Source organism: Tachyglossus aculeatus, chromosome X4, assembly GCF_015852505.1.
Source record: "Tachyglossus aculeatus isolate mTacAcu1 chromosome X4, mTacAcu1.pri, whole genome shotgun sequence".
NCBI lineage: Eukaryota > Metazoa > Chordata > Mammalia > Monotremata > Tachyglossidae > Tachyglossus > Tachyglossus aculeatus.
The window spans coordinates 56,214,691-56,230,428 of NC_052098.1; the positions used below are offsets into that span (position 1 = coordinate 56,214,691).

General features: G+C 41.1%; 1 protein-coding gene across 1 annotated transcript in view; it reads right to left on the reverse strand.

The window, feature by feature from the left end:
• Window positions 1-15,738, reverse strand: part of KCNN2 (potassium calcium-activated channel subfamily N member 2) — a 127,097-nt gene that overhangs the window by 13,336 nt on the left and 98,023 nt on the right. Inside the window, exon 5 of the mRNA XM_038770072.1 lies at window positions 8,759-8,869. Coding sequence (XP_038626000.1) covers window positions 8,759-8,869 — 111 coding nt within the window. The remainder of the gene's footprint in view (window positions 1-8,758; window positions 8,870-15,738) is intronic.

Here is a 15,738-nt window from a genome sequence, read left to right on the forward strand (position 1 = left end):
AGAATCTGAGGCAATGACTTAAAATATTCCTGACAGAAGGGGAGTGGAAAAGAAGGAACATGCTAAAAGCCCCAAAGACTCAAATTCTACAGAGAATGGCAACTCTCAATCGATCATTCAATCATTTGTATTTATTGAATGCTTACTGTTTGCAGAGCACTGTACTAAGCACTTGGGAGAGTACAAAATCAAAGTATAACAGAGTTGGTGGACATGTTCCCTGTAAACATTCTTACAGTCTAGAGGGAGAGAGATATTATGGATATGTACATAAGTGTTGTGGGTCATGTTCAATTAGACCATGATAATGCAAATAAAGGGAACAGGAAAACTGGTAAATCCCTAGATCCAGGGAACTGATATTTTGCAGGGGAGTAAGGAGACTGTAGGGTGTGTGTGTGTGTGTGTGTTGTGGTGAGGTAGGGGATGCAACAGGGGAAGAGATCCCTTTTGCTTCCATCTGACTAAAGCATAATAACAAACCTGCTGTTTTGACAGCCCTTCCATTTACTTTCCTTAACAATATGTTCCTCAACCCTCCCCCAAGGTTTCAGCCAACGTTATGATTGTCACCATGGAAGTTTCTCAAATTGCCAACCAAAAATGCAAATAAGTCTGTCAAAGGACCTTTTAGTGGCACATCAGATTTTTTCATGACTCTTGTACTGAGGTTGCAGTTTACAGGCAGGTTCTATTTTTTGGAAGAGTGAAAGGGCCAGCATCCTGTAGAGTGTGAATCCCCCTATAGACTGTAGTAATAATAATAATAATAATAATAGTACTTGTTAAGCGCTTACTATGTGCCAAGCACTGTTCTAAGCACTGAGGTAGATATAAGGTAATCAGGATGTCCCATGTAGGGCTCACAGTCTTAATCCCCATTTTACAGATGAGGTATCAGGCACAGAGAAGTGAAGTGAAGTGACTTGCTCAAAGTCACACGGCTGACAAGTGGCGGAGCCGGGATTAGGACACACGACCACTGACTCCCAAGCCTGTGCTCTTTCTACTAAGCCACGCTGCTTCTCTAGGTTCCTTATGGGTAGGGATCATATCTACCAACTCTATGTTATACTTTCTCAATAATAATAATAATAATGATAGCATTTATTAAGCGCTTACTATGTGCAAAGCACTGTTCTAAGCGCTGGGGAAGTTACAAGGTGATCAGGTTGTCCCACGGGGGGCTCACAGTCTTAATCCCCATTTTACAGATGAGGTAACTGAAGCACAGAGAAGTGAAGTGACTTGCCCAAAGTCACATGGCTGGCAATTGGCAGAGCCGGGATTTGAACCTATGACCTCTGACTCCAGACTCTTTCCACTGAGCCATGCTGCTTCTCTAAATGCTTTTCAAGCATTTAGTACCCGGGACACAATAAGGGCTCAATAAATATCATTAATTGATTTAATGATCCTAAAATAAGCTCATGATTGGGGGACAGTGGTGTGTTACATTAAAGATAGGAAAAAAATGATAACCTCAGAAAATACTGTACAGGCAGGGCTGATCAAAAGGATGGCGGGGACACTCTGAAATGCCATAGTCCATGAACCTATAAAGCCAGAGGAGACAGAGATGGAAAGACTAACAGAACAGAATCACTATCAGGGAAGCAGAGAAAGGAAATTGGCAATAGAAATTACCAAACTCCCCTGCACCTGACACTCCTTCCCACCAATCTTTACCATATCTCTTCAAAAAGTCAACTGGGAAGATGGAAAAGTTAAATTCCCCACCAACATCATTACCAGTAGTATTCATTGAGCACCTTTGGTGTGTAAAGCATAGTACTAGACCCAGGAAATTTACAGAAGAAAAAGATTTGGTCTCTGCTCTCAAGGGTCTTACAATTTAATTCACACTCCCTCTGTTTCAGTTGGAATTTTAAAAGATGATTTCATAGCATTTTTCTAAATCAAAAAGAACGTAAGACCAAAGGTGACACTTTACAACAAAGCTCTGAAAATGTCTCCTATAATAATAATGATGGCATTTATTAAGCACTTACTATGTGCAAAGCACTGTTCTAAGCACTGGGGAGGTTACAAGGTGATCAGGTTGTCCCACGGGGGCTCAGTCTTAATCCCCATTTTACAGATGTGGTAACCGGGGCACAGAGAAGTTAAGTGACTTGCCCAAAGTCACACAGCTGACAACTGGCGAAGCCGGGGTTTGAACGCATGACCTCTGACTCCAAAGCCCGTGCTGTTTCCACTGAGCCACGCTGCTTCTCTTAATGTTCCCAAGCACCTAGTACAATGCTCTGCACCTAGTAGATGCTTAATTGACTGTTGATAATGATGACATTGTATCCCCAGTAGTATACTAAGTCTGACCATAAATCAAAATTTGACCAGTCCTGAGGTGGGAGATTCACTGTTAGGGAAGCAGTGTGACCTGGGCCTGGGAATCGGAAGGACCTGGGTTCTAATCCTAGCTCCATCACGTGTCTGCTGTGTGATTGTGGGCAGGTCACTTAACTTTTCTGTGCCTCCAGTCCCTCATCTGTAAAATGGGGATTAAGACAGTGAGCCCCCTGTGGGACAGGGACCGTGTCCAACCCAATTATCATGTATCTACCCCAGCACTTAGACTGGTGTGTAAGCACATAGTAAGCATTTAAGAAATACCACAATAGTTACTAAAAGCTACACTCACAAGATAGGACTGCTATTAAAACAATCTAACTGGCAGGTGGGGTAGGGGGAGAAAGAGAAGAGGGGATGCATGCATGTCCCAGTGATGTGGTCTTCGGCCTGGCGTTGTCACTCTGGCCCTATGAGGATGGGGCGTTGCAGATAGCTTTACCTGCCACCACTTTCTATACACCTGTAGAGCTCAGAGTCATGTCCAGGCTGAAATTTGCAGGCCTAGCCCTGGCCAACCTGAGCCCGGAATGACAAATGAGGGACCCATTACTGCCTGACACTTGCTTTCCTTTTGGGGGGACTTCGCCTGACTTTCAGGAGGGGCACAAGGGAGGAGACGCAGTGTGGATATCCGGTAGTAATGTCATGCCTGATCAGAAGCTTTTCTGACATGCAGGGGCTGTTGGGAATGGCAGGGAACGTGCCTACCAACTCTTATATTGTGCTCCCCCAAGCGCTTAGTACAGTGCTCTCTGCACACAGCAAACACTCAATAACATTGATTAATAGCCTGCTTTCAGGATAGACTGCTAAGTGCCTGAGAGGTTAGAACGTCATGTGTGTGAGTCTTGCATTGAAGATGTTTTAGCCATGGATCTAGAAAAAGGCCTGGCCTGAGCCCAGATGACTTAACTGCTGCCCAGACTGATCCCAGCAGGATTAGGCCCCATGCAGGGTGCTAATGGAGAATGTTGGCATTCTCTAGAATTCAGCCTATTAGTACACCAATCAGCATTTATTAAGTACCTACTGTGTCCAGACCACTGACCTAAGTGCTAGGGAGAATACATTAGAGACAGCAGATACAATCACTACCCACACTAGGACCTTACCATCTTCTGCATATCTCAAAGGAAGCAATCTTGAGTACAGGCCCACCTAAAGCAGGCACAAGCCCCAATTCTAAAAATTACATTTTGGGTTCCCAGAAAATTGTTTACTTTCATGTTCATTACTTGATTTCAATTCCTAAATGAAAGGATTTCTGAGGGTAAATGTGTAGATAATTTATTTTGGAATTACTCGTGAACAGATATTCATGCCCCCTTCATAGCACAATATATGCTTCATAGGAGGCACGGATCACCTCCTGAGGGCAAAACATTATGAAATGTATAAGAGTGGGGAAATGCAAGACTCTCAAATTGGCCAGTCTTTGCCTTTGGCTGGAGGCTGAGTTTTCATCCCGGGCTTTCACTCTGGAATTAACAGGAGAAAAAATGGCTCCTGAGTTTGCTCAGTCCACATGTACCGGTTGTCGGATTTCAGAAATGTAACAATATGATATAACTGCAGCGCTTGTGAAAGCAAACATATCTGTGTTGCTGGAAAAGACAGTGACTCCAGCTACTTCTTTGATTGTAAAATAGAGCAAAAAAGAAAGAGAAAGAAAAATAATCACAGATATACAAGCTGAATGAAAGGCTCTACTTGTAAATCCGGTGCTTTATTTGGCCAATGCAGCAACGGCCTTTGAGATCACCTCTTAACAAAATTGCTTCTTTGAACGTTTATATCTTTGAAACACTTTTTCAGCTAAATTCTCAGGGTACTTAGACCCCTCCAAGAATAAGATGGATGCTGAGAAAGGTAAATTTTCTTCTGGCAAAACAACCCATTATTGTGAGAACTGTATTGTAGCTCTTCAGGGTCATATTAAAATGCATGATGGCTGTTATTATCGCCTCTTAATCCACCAGAAAGTGCTTTTTTCTAGGCTGTATCTCTAGGGAACACTTATATTCTTCTATTTCATAAAGCAGGCTTAATTTCAATATTGACTTTTTAACCATCTTAAATATGCTGCTTCTGCTTTCTGAGTATATCAAAACTTAATAATAGCTCAAAAACATATCGATTCTTAAACCAAGCCTTTTAGGGCCATCTTTAATTGGGATGACTGCACATAAGGGTTTTTCCATTTTATTTTGGACAATTGTAAACAAATTCCTATTTTTATATTAGTGAATGGGGCTTCCGTTATGTAGATTCAGTGGTAAAACCAGTGAGATCCACACAAAGATCATTACTGAGCCATGGCAATGTTGTGGTTGTGTTGTGGTACACAGAAAAGTCTCATTGTAACCTCAAACCTGCACACCTGGCCAAGGCATGGAAAGCTGCAATAGGGAGCTGATGATCATCAGCTTATGGTCCTGAGGACTGGGGAGAGTTGGGGCCAATCTCCCACTTCCAGGGCTCCTGCCTGTGGATGTTGATGTTTAGGAGAGTCGCCTGCTTTTGCCTTCAGGCCTCCATTGCCTCCTGAAAGCCTTGAGGCTCCTCGCCAGCAGGTCCTCAGTTACTGACACCTGCATCACTCCTGTCTTTGCTCCTCTAGACAGTAAGTTCACTGTGGGCAGGGAATGTCTCTGTTGTATTGCTATAATGTACTCTCCCAAGCAGACAGTAAGTATTCACACAGTAAGCATTCAATAAATACAACTGAATTACTCTGGAGAACGTGGGGGTTTAGGACAAGATGGTTGGGATAACTGATAATCATAATTGTGGCATTTGTTAAGTGCTTACTATATGCAAGGCACTGTACTAAGCACTGGGCTAAATAGAAGCAAATCGGATTGGACACAGTCCCTGTCCCACTTGGGGCTCACGGTCTTAATCCCCATTTTACAGATGAGGTAATTGAGGCACAGAGAAGCGAGGTGACTTGCCCAAGGTCACACAGCAGATGAGTGGGGGAGCCAGGATGAGAACCCGGGACCTTCTAGCTCCCAGACCTGTGCTCTATCCATTGGCCCATGCAGCTTCCCTACTTCCAGACCACATGGCAGAAGCCGTGCCTCCAACCAGTGCTCAGAGAGGGTAGAGTTGTTCCAAACCTCTGGGTCCAAGAACAGCTCAAGCATTTTCACTCACTATTTATGTATCATGGATCAAGTGTGACAGGGACAGAGAATCAAACATGAGTACTGCTCAACAGAATTGCAAAAAAACTGTCAGCTTCTAATGAATAATATTAATGCTACTCTTTTATCATCAGGCCAAAATATGTGTGTTATCCATTTAAAGTATATTTTCTCACCTACAAGATATTCAGAGTCTGAAGGCTACCAGAGTTGTTCCATTATATGAGGGTGAGGTATTATGACAGCAGAAGGACAGAGAGCGGGAAACAGGTATTCCCAGTGACAACTGGGAATCCAGAGTCTGGAATCAGGACTGAATGGAGAAACATCTTCTCACAGGTCTTTTGACTCTAGACCATCGATATTAGGAAAATGTTTTATCTTGCTGAGGGAAGACTTTCACCAGAACAACTGAACCTCCCTGAAATCTTGTCAAAGATGGAAAACGTGTTTGACAAGGAGGCCCACCAGTGTGTGTCACAGACAGATTTTGTTTTTGTTTTTAAAAGAAATGGCTTCTGATAATAAAAGGGGAACCAAATCAAGTTTTTGTTAAGACTGGTGCGCTTGTTAATTAGTACCTACCACCGGAACCAGTCTAACTCTCCTTCAACGTGTAGGAATATGTTAACGTGGGATCCACCACTCAAGCAATAGTATTTATTGAGCACCTTCTGTGTGCAGAGTACTGTACTAAGTGTTTGGGAGAGCACTGTCCAATTCCAATAGAACTGGAAGACACTATTGCTATATTCAAGAAGCTTAAAATCTAGGGGAGTAACAAGGAGCGTCAGCAAATGGAACAGCACTACAAAAATACACTGACCTAAATGAAACTCAGGGTAGACTGGATGCCTGCAGAAAAGCAGGCCACAGACAGTTAATGGCAAAGGATGCTGTCTAAGCTCTAGCAAGTCAAGCTTCTGCCTACCTTCTTTCTCAAAAGCATTTTCTTCTTACAAGATGAAAACAGCAAATCTATTTATTCCCTAGCTTCAACAGAGCCTCAACACCCACTCCTAATTAGGGGAAGTTGGGAAATGGTTTTCCTAAAACATAGAAACCTTACAATCCCAGTCCTGCTGTGATGACTTTCAGAGGGATGTGTCAAATGTGATCAGTTCATATTGTCAACAAAACTTTCTTATGCATAAATGTTATCTTTGGGATGAGACCATAGAGTGCTTAGGATTTATTTTTAAGGCCACCATTTTTTGACACTTCTGAAATCAAGGTAAGGTGTGCAGAAGCAGTCACACTGGAATCTGTGTTCTTGTAGTGAAGGTGCTTCTGAGCATGGGGGGTGGGGGAGGAGAGGACAGAAGAAATATTTAAAGACACAGTGAAGCACAACACAGAGACAACACAACAGACACACAAGCCTGGTGTGCAGTAGGCAGGAATTTGTATTGGGAAAAGGATTAGGGTTTGGGTTCTTTCAGAGAAGAGGTATCTAAGAGATCATGTTAGAAAGAGCCAGATTTAAAAACACTGCTAACAACAAAGTAACAGCACAACAAATAATGATGTGTGTGTGTGATGTAGGGGCTGTCAGTTGTGTATTGATCTCTTCAAACTTACTCATTGATAAAACTTCACTTTGTGCAATATTTCAATAGACATATTCAGGATGGTCTCTGAGTGTTAACTGTTTTGGTTTGACACTGACCAGACCCAATACAGTAGGTAAAAAATAAAACCAAAAAAACTATGTCATCCTGGGTATTCCCTTCATCTTGGACTTCTCCCTCAGGCTCCAATTATTCTGTAAATTGGTTCACTGGCTTTTCCCCTCAGTACCACCCTTGAACAGATAGTGTGTTGGTAGGGAGACAGACAAGTGAGTCAGTCTTAAAGGTGGAAAGCAAATCAAACATTTCATTTGGAAGTGACCACCAAGATAGTTAAATGTTACCTTCCATTTGTATTATATCTTAAGGGGGTTAGTCAGCCCAACTTTAAAGTTGGAACACGTGGCCTTCTAAATCATTACTGGTTTGGCAGTTTCACATGTTTCTGGAAGACATGATATGGCTGGAAGGTAACATTTCATTGCCTTGGTGCTTATCACTAGCCACTTATCTCCTCAACTAAACTGTAAGCTCTGGAGGGCAGGGACTATGTCGCTTACTTTAATTTGTGTCCTTGAATCTCCCAGGACAGTGCTCTCATAGAGCAGGTCCTCAATAAAATGCTATTGATGATGGAAACATTAAGTTCAGAGATCAACATGGAACACCCCCAAATGGGAAAGTTTAATTCAATTACAGTATTCACCTTCAAAGAAAGCTGTATGGGGATGTTTCAAGATTTTCAAACAAATTTGAGAAGACAAAATCCATTTTCTTGGGAACTCTAGCCAAGCAAACATTTGAAACCAATAGGCCTACCCCCACAGAATACTTTTCAATGGTTTCCACCTTGCAGCAGGAATTCCTGATCAACAGAGCAATTGCCAGGTGACAGTGAATGGCAGTCAGCCTGATAAATCACCTGGAGGAACATCTGGTCATCTTAACTGTCCAAACACAAATCCTTGTATTTGCTGAGACAAGAGTTTCTGTTTTGAAAATGTTTGCCCAAGAATAGATCACTTGTAACACACAATGATCAGCTAGGATATGCCCAAATGAAACGTTAATTGTATGAAACAAATATTTGCCTCTATAACGAAAGCCAAAATGAATGACAAAGGTACAGCTAAAGAGTAGAAACAGACTGAACATACACACTTAGCTTGATGTTTATAACAACTGCTCTCATCATCTGACCTTGGTTTGAAATGTATCATGAACAGAAGCGATTTAATCTAAGTACCCAAGTGTGTTTTTTCTCAGAGAAATGGTAATTTAATTAGACAATGAGAAAAATGAGTATTCTTGTTCAAGAATTATAATGTTCCATATGAAAGATTACAGATGCTGATGCCTTGTTGCGAAGTGCCAACAAGGGGCTTTCCCAGTAAATGAACAATCATTTGGTCTGTTGCATCTTTTGTGTACATTATAAACACTAGAATTCCTTCTGTGAATCTTTCTGAAAAGCACTGAAAGTTAAAAGATCATCCAATTTTCCATTTTTTCAAAATGTATTAAGTGGTTCTACAAATATCTTTAAGAAAGTCAGTTGCCTAGCACGAAAGTAAAAAACTAAGACGATTTTGTTCAGGTGAATTGGAAAAATGTATTAAGAAAGCTATCCTTTTTCAAGATACTGCACGAAGGATAATCACTTACTCTTTTGGTGAGCTGGGTATCCATCATGAAATTATGCACATGTTTTTCAGCTTTGGTAAGTTCTAACTTCCTTGCAACCACAGCTACCACAAGTGCAGTGCAACCAGCACCCTGAAAACAATAATCAAAGAAAATCCTGATGAGACCAAGGTAAGGCCAAAAGAATATAAGTAGAGAGGTACAATTTTCCATTTGTTCATTAGTAACTGGGGAGAACATAACCTGAGGTACACAGATTTTGGGGGGGAAAGTGACAAAATAGCTTCATTTGACCAAATTATATTTGTAACACCATAAAGAAAGAGGCAGAATTATATTCGTAAAGTGTCAGAGGCAACACTAAATCTTAAATTAATACCATAGATATGATTATTTCTATGAAAAAAATGAAGAAAATCCAATGAGTGAAGACCAAAAAAAGTATTATTCCACCTATGAAAAAAGACAATAGTTGTTGATTTTTTTAAAAAAAATTAGCCCCTAGGCTTTCCTTTTTCACACCTGTCAGACTTTTCTTCAATGATAAATGTCTTTTACTTTTTTGTTAAAAATGAAAATTGAAGGAGAACTGATTTCCATCCTGATTCAAAAAGTCATTAACTATTAATGCTTCTTCAGTACCTTCTCTTAGGGTTTAAGCATCACTGATATGTAACTTCCTAAAACAAACTTATGAGCTAGATCGTTATTTGAGAAGCAGCGTAGCTTAGTGGAAAGACCACGGGCTTGAGAGTCAGAGGTCATGGGTTCTAATCCCAGCCCTGCCACCTGTCAGCTGTGTGACTTTGGGCAACTCATTTCACTTCTCTGTGCCTCAGTTCCCTCATCTGTAAAAATGGGGATTAAGGTTGTGAGCCCCACATTGGACAACCTAATTACCTTGTATCCCCCCTGGTGCTTAGAACAGTGCTTGGCACATAGTAAGCACGTAACAAATACCAACATTATTATTATTATTACTGGTATCATCCTAGTGGCAGCACAGAGAGATGCAATAAATTTTTGTAAGAAAGATCTAGGATTACGTTCATATTTGCTCCCTCTCCATTAACCACCTTATGTCCCCAAACCATGCTGTCATGCCAGTGGTTTCCTAGGTGCCTTTTTACTGTCATAGCACATTACGGTGGAGATTTGGTATCCCCACAGACACATGTCAGCATTACTTTTCAAAATAAACCATGGATCGACTAAACTGGCCACTGAAATGTCATGAATAACTGACATTCAATAAACTCAACATTCACTCACTGTACTGCCATTTACTGGCAATGGAAATCAACATTGCAACTCATATTTGATGTATCCTCTTAAGAAAGCTGTAATGTGAAATCTGAACAGGCAAAAAAGTGTGACAAAGTACTATGCACATTAAAAAGAGGTGGTAAGAAGTTAGAACTTTTCAATAATAATGACGGTATTTATTAAATGCTTACTATGTGCCAAGCACTGTTCTAAGCAGTAGGGTAGGTACAAGGTTATTATTCATTCATTGTTTATTCATTCAATCGTGTTCATTGAGCACTTATGGATATATACATCAGTGCTGTGGGGCTGAGGGTGGGGTGAATAAAGGGTCCAAGCAAAAGGAGAATTAGGTTTGGGCTTTAGGTCTCAGGCACACTAGCAGGCTTGATGGGTTTCACTGAAGTTCAAGATGCCTGAGGGGCAATAGTGAATGCACAAAACCACAATTCATGAGGGGCAATGTCTTAGCTACTGCTCTGTAGTAGTAGTGGTATTTGTTGAGCCCCCACCAGGTGATACATTTTGTCCCCTTTCCTCTCTCTCCCTCTCCTGCCTGAAATGGCCCCAAATGGAACAGCTTTTGGGGTACCAGCGAGGGACCCTGACCCAATCTGGACCCAGTTAAGCTTAACCTGGCCCAGTCCATGTGCTTGGGATGCAGACTGACCAGACCTCAAGTCGGGCATTCTGATGATGATGAAAATGATGAAAATAATGATGGAGTCTCCTGACAAGAACAACAGACCAGCCTTGGTCCTGTGACTTCAGAACCAGGAACCTGCATAAAAATTGATTATAGTGATAGTGGTTTGTGCAGCATCCCTCACATTCTCTCATCCCTGCCAGTAATGCTATCGCTGGGGCACGGACTGCAATGAGTTAGTAGGCAGTCAGGTGTGCAGCACATTGTGAAGTGCGTGTGGTGGTTTTCCAGAACCCATTTATAGAAGCTGGTATCAAAGGATTGCTCCTGGGCCCATCCATCTCACAGAACACCCTTGGTGGTTCTTTGGTCAGAAACCTTCACCGCTGATGGCACATTCCTGGCAGGATTCCCTCTACTGCAGATTCTGGACTAGAACCCTGATCTTCTGATTTCCAGTGCTGTACTCTTCTCACTGGACCAACAGTACGGAAGTTGAAAAGCAATAGGATGTGGTGGGTGTGCATGTATTCCCATTCACAGTAGAGGTGGGTTCTCGATAATCCAAGTTTTTGAGTATTAGGCTCAACTCCTGCCTGCCACTTTCTTTTCTTGGATTTCTCAGGCCTCTCCAAATCCCCTACCTCACTGGGCAGGTTCACTTGGAGACTAGAATCACCCAAGGCCAGGATAATAACAAGCTCCATGAACTTCACTCTAACTAGCAGTACGAGAACATTGCCAGATGGTTTGGGATGCCTAAACTCCGATTTCAAGGAATTAACAAAAATCCAAGAAAGGTAATGTTTAAAATGACTCCGACCCAAACAGCTTTCTGTTCATATTAAGGGAAGTTCTTGCCAGATTAGTCATTTTTTTTTTAAAAAAAGGCAAAAATGCTCTGTCCAAAGGCACTTTGGAACCTGTAATAATTCAGTATGATGATTGTGTCACACTATGAACTATGTAACTGAGTTTTGTCTCTTTTCGAAGCACTGCAGAAACAAGCTTCATTATACTGACATATACTCTCTGGGAAAATAAAGAACTACTTTTTTTATGAATAGAACCATAAACACAACTTCCTTTTATTTTGAAATCCCCCCCAAAGTTAGAAAACATATTCTAGCTCTTGATTCTTACTACAATTATATTTTCATAGCAAAACTAGGGCAAATGATTAAACTAAATGCAACAAGATGCCACCCTTTAAGGTCAACTGGCAGGCTCAGCATCCTTCTGACCTCTAAGAAATCATTTTTCTGTTAAATAACAAAATCTTTGAATTGATAATTTGGGACATTAGAAATTCTCCAAACACTATTCACAGACCAAATTTAATACAGCAATATAATCAGAGACCATATGTGGTTGTTATGGCTTCATTCAGACACTTGGAGATCTTTTTGAATGCTGTTAACTTTGGTACTTTCCCCCAAACATATGCTTCTCCACTGGAGCTTGGAAACTGTGAATCAGATTTCTTTTCTCACACTTGGCTGGAATGGACTATATGCACATCTCCTATAATGTGGGAATTATGTTCCAGAGGAACACTGAGTTAAAGAAAACTTGACCGACACCACGTGCATGCATACAACCAGTTCTTCTGACAACACTTGTGTCCTACCTATCAAGAGAGATGTAAATTGTTGGAGGGGAGTTCCCTAATTCCCTAACAGCTTTCTATGTAAAACACTGACACTGAGTCTTTGTTGCTCTTTGTGCTAAGATCTCCTAAATGAATGTGTTTAGGAGACTCAAAGGGAGAACTATTATTATATACACTATTACACCTCAGTTTGTGCTCTTGATGGGTTCCATGAAAATAATATTAATAATTATGGTGTTTGTTAAGCACTTTCTATGTGCAAAAAACTGTACTAAGCCCTGGGGTAGATACAAGTTCATCAGGACGGGCACAGTCCATGTTACACATGGGACTCACAGTCTGCAGAGGGAAAATATAGTGTTAAGCATAAGAGCACTAAATGAAGTATAGTTCCCATTATGAAATAATAGTATGTGCATGAATGTGTTCCCAAGACCCCCCAAACTGTCAAAAATCATATAATTATATTCAAAATGTAATAAAAATGATGATAAAATCACAATCAATCATATTTATTGAGCACTTACTGTATGTGAAGCACTGTACTAAGTGCTTGGGAGAGTGTAATATAAGAGTTGGTAGACACATTCCCTGCCCAAAATGAGCTTACAGTCTAGAGGGGGAGACAGACATTAATATAATATTAATATAATAATGTAATAAAATAATTTATGGAGATGTACATACGTGCCTTGGGGCTGAGGGAGGCGTGAATAAAGGGTACAAATCCAAATGCAAGAGTGGTGCAGAGTAAGTGGAAGAAGAGGAAATGAGGGCTTGGTCAGGGAAGGCCCCTTGGAGGAGATGTGCCTTCAATAAGGCTTTGAAGGTGGAGAAAGTGATCCTCTGTCAGAGGGCATTTCAGGCCAGAGGCAGGATGGGTGAGAAGTAAGTGGCAAGATAGGCGAGATCAAGGTACTGTGAGTAGGTTGACATTAGAGGAGTGAAGTTTGCAGGCTGGGTTGCAGTAGGAAAGCAGTGAGGTAAGGTAGGAGGGGGCAAGGTGATTGAATGCGTTAAAGATGATGGGAAGGATTATCTGTTTTTGCAGAATTGGATGGGCAACTACTGCAGGTTCTTGAGGAATGGGAAAAAATGGACTGAACGTTTCTGGAGAAAAATAACCTGGGCAGCAGAATGAAGTGGGGAGAGGCATGAGACAGGGAAGTCAGCGAGGAGGTTGATACAGTAACCAAGGTGAGATACGGTAAGTGCTTGGCTTAATGTGGTAGCACTTTGGATGAAGAGGATTTAGTGACAGATTGACTATGTGGGTTGGATGAGAGAAATGAGTCAAGATAAAAAGTTATTTGATATGAGAGCTACCTAAATGTGTACCAATAATGAAAGACTGTGAATTAGATGTTTCTGTGTGTGTAAATATGGAAATACAGTAATTAATTTTCAGAGTCTTATCTTTCACATCTTAGCAAAAAGCCACTTGTGCTAACAAGCTAGAGATCTGCCATTATCTTTGTTAAATAGATCTGTCATTATCCAATGCTAAATTGAAATGAGCTTTAAATTAGTCAATTCAAGTTAGTCAAAATACTTCAAAACTGAAGAGGGGAAAGATGATGTTTAAGCCACTCTAACGTTGCAGTATTATCTCAAAGGAAGAGGGATAGGGATAGTGGGAAAGGGAGAGAGAGAGAGAGAGAGAGAGAGCGAGCATGAGCGCAATGTAAGTAATACAATTAAATAGCACTATCCCTGAATGAAAAACATTATAATGAGGGGAAGCTGTTTCTTCTGGCCACAATGATCCCTCATGAATAGTCAATCATCATATTAAAAGTAACTGTTTCAATACATGACACTTTATGAAAAACAAAGTAAATAGTTTCGTTGAAACATTTTGGAAAGTCTTTTATTTTTCCTTTGGCCAAAATGGTTCTCAAGAGCATTGTTAATGCATATAAGTATGGAAATTTTGAAGCCACTTTTTCTATTTGTGATATTCTGTTGTTATCTGCGGAATGCAATGGAAAACAAATTCACAGAATCTACCAGCCAACATTAGGAGGTTTGATATTAGAGGCTTCACGTGGCTTGGGACATGAGACAGATCTAATGTAGGACAAATCCACTAGCACAAGGATTATCCTTACTTGGGAACAATGTGGGAGGATGTGGTGATCCCACCTCATTCTTTTCAGTCACATTTGCATGCATAATACCTCAGTGTCAGTAGTGTCACCTTCACAAACGATGGACAATGATTATACATGAATGTATTTTTTTCTCATGTCTACCAAATTTACTAGCATAACTGTCCCTCTTTTGTGTAATTTTGGCAACCCCCAAACAGGAGAGGGGCTATCACGTGGGGAATTAAGTATAGCAATAAAGGGAGCAGGAGAAAAAAGAGAAGAAGGAAAAAAGAGGGAAGAAAGAAGAGAAAGAGAAGAAGGTATCTCTTACTTCCATTGCACTCTCCCCAGTGCTGGATACAATAGGCATTTGATTGATCTTTTAGACTGTGAGCCCACTGTTGGGTAGGGACTGTCTCTATATGTTGCCAACTTGTACTTCCCAAGCGCTAAGTACAGTGCTCTGCACACAGTAAGTGCTCAATAAATACGATTGATTGATTGATTTGATCAATTCTGATAACCCTCTCTTCCTACTCCTCTTCCAACCTCAGAGCTTGCCTGCTTTAAAGCAGAAACTCCCCTCCCCCAAAGGGAGCCAGTCTGTTCAGAATTACTCACCCTTCCCCTCTTCCTACCCTGGAATGTGCACATTTTAAAGAAGACACTCCCCTCTGATATTATCTTGTTCAGATCCTTTCCTTCCTACCCTCGGGCACACTGCTTACAATTTATTGTTATAAGGTGCAAAAAAAATATTGTATTTCCTCCTCAAAAATCGAGAGGAGGGATTACCTCGCCACTGACCCCTTGCTCACTTTTTCCCTCTGTCCTGGAAATCCCTCCCCCATCATATCTGACAGACTACAACTCTCCCCACCTTCAAAGCCTTAATAAAATCATATTTCCTCAAAGAGGCCTTCCTGGATTAAGCGCTCATTTCCCCTACTCCCTCTCCCTTCTGTGTCACCTATGCACTAGGATCGGCACCCTATGCACTTGATATTCACCCCACCCTCAGCCCCACAGCATTAACATACATATCCATAATTTATTTTAATGCCTGTTTCCCCATCTATACTCTAAGCTCCTTGTGGGCAGGTAATGAATCTACCACCTCTCTTGTACTCTCCCAAGTGCTTACAGTACGCAAAGTGGTACTAAGCACCAGGATCATGTCTCATTTTGTCAGTTCACAAGGGCCTAATACAGGGCTCTACATGTAATTGGTGCTCAATCAGTGCTGTTGATACTGATACTTTCATTCATTCATTCAATCGTATTTATTGAGCGCTTACTGTGTGCAGAGCACTGTACTAAGCACTTGGGAAGTACAAGTTGGCAACATATAGAGACGGTCCCTACCCAACAGTGGGCTCACAGT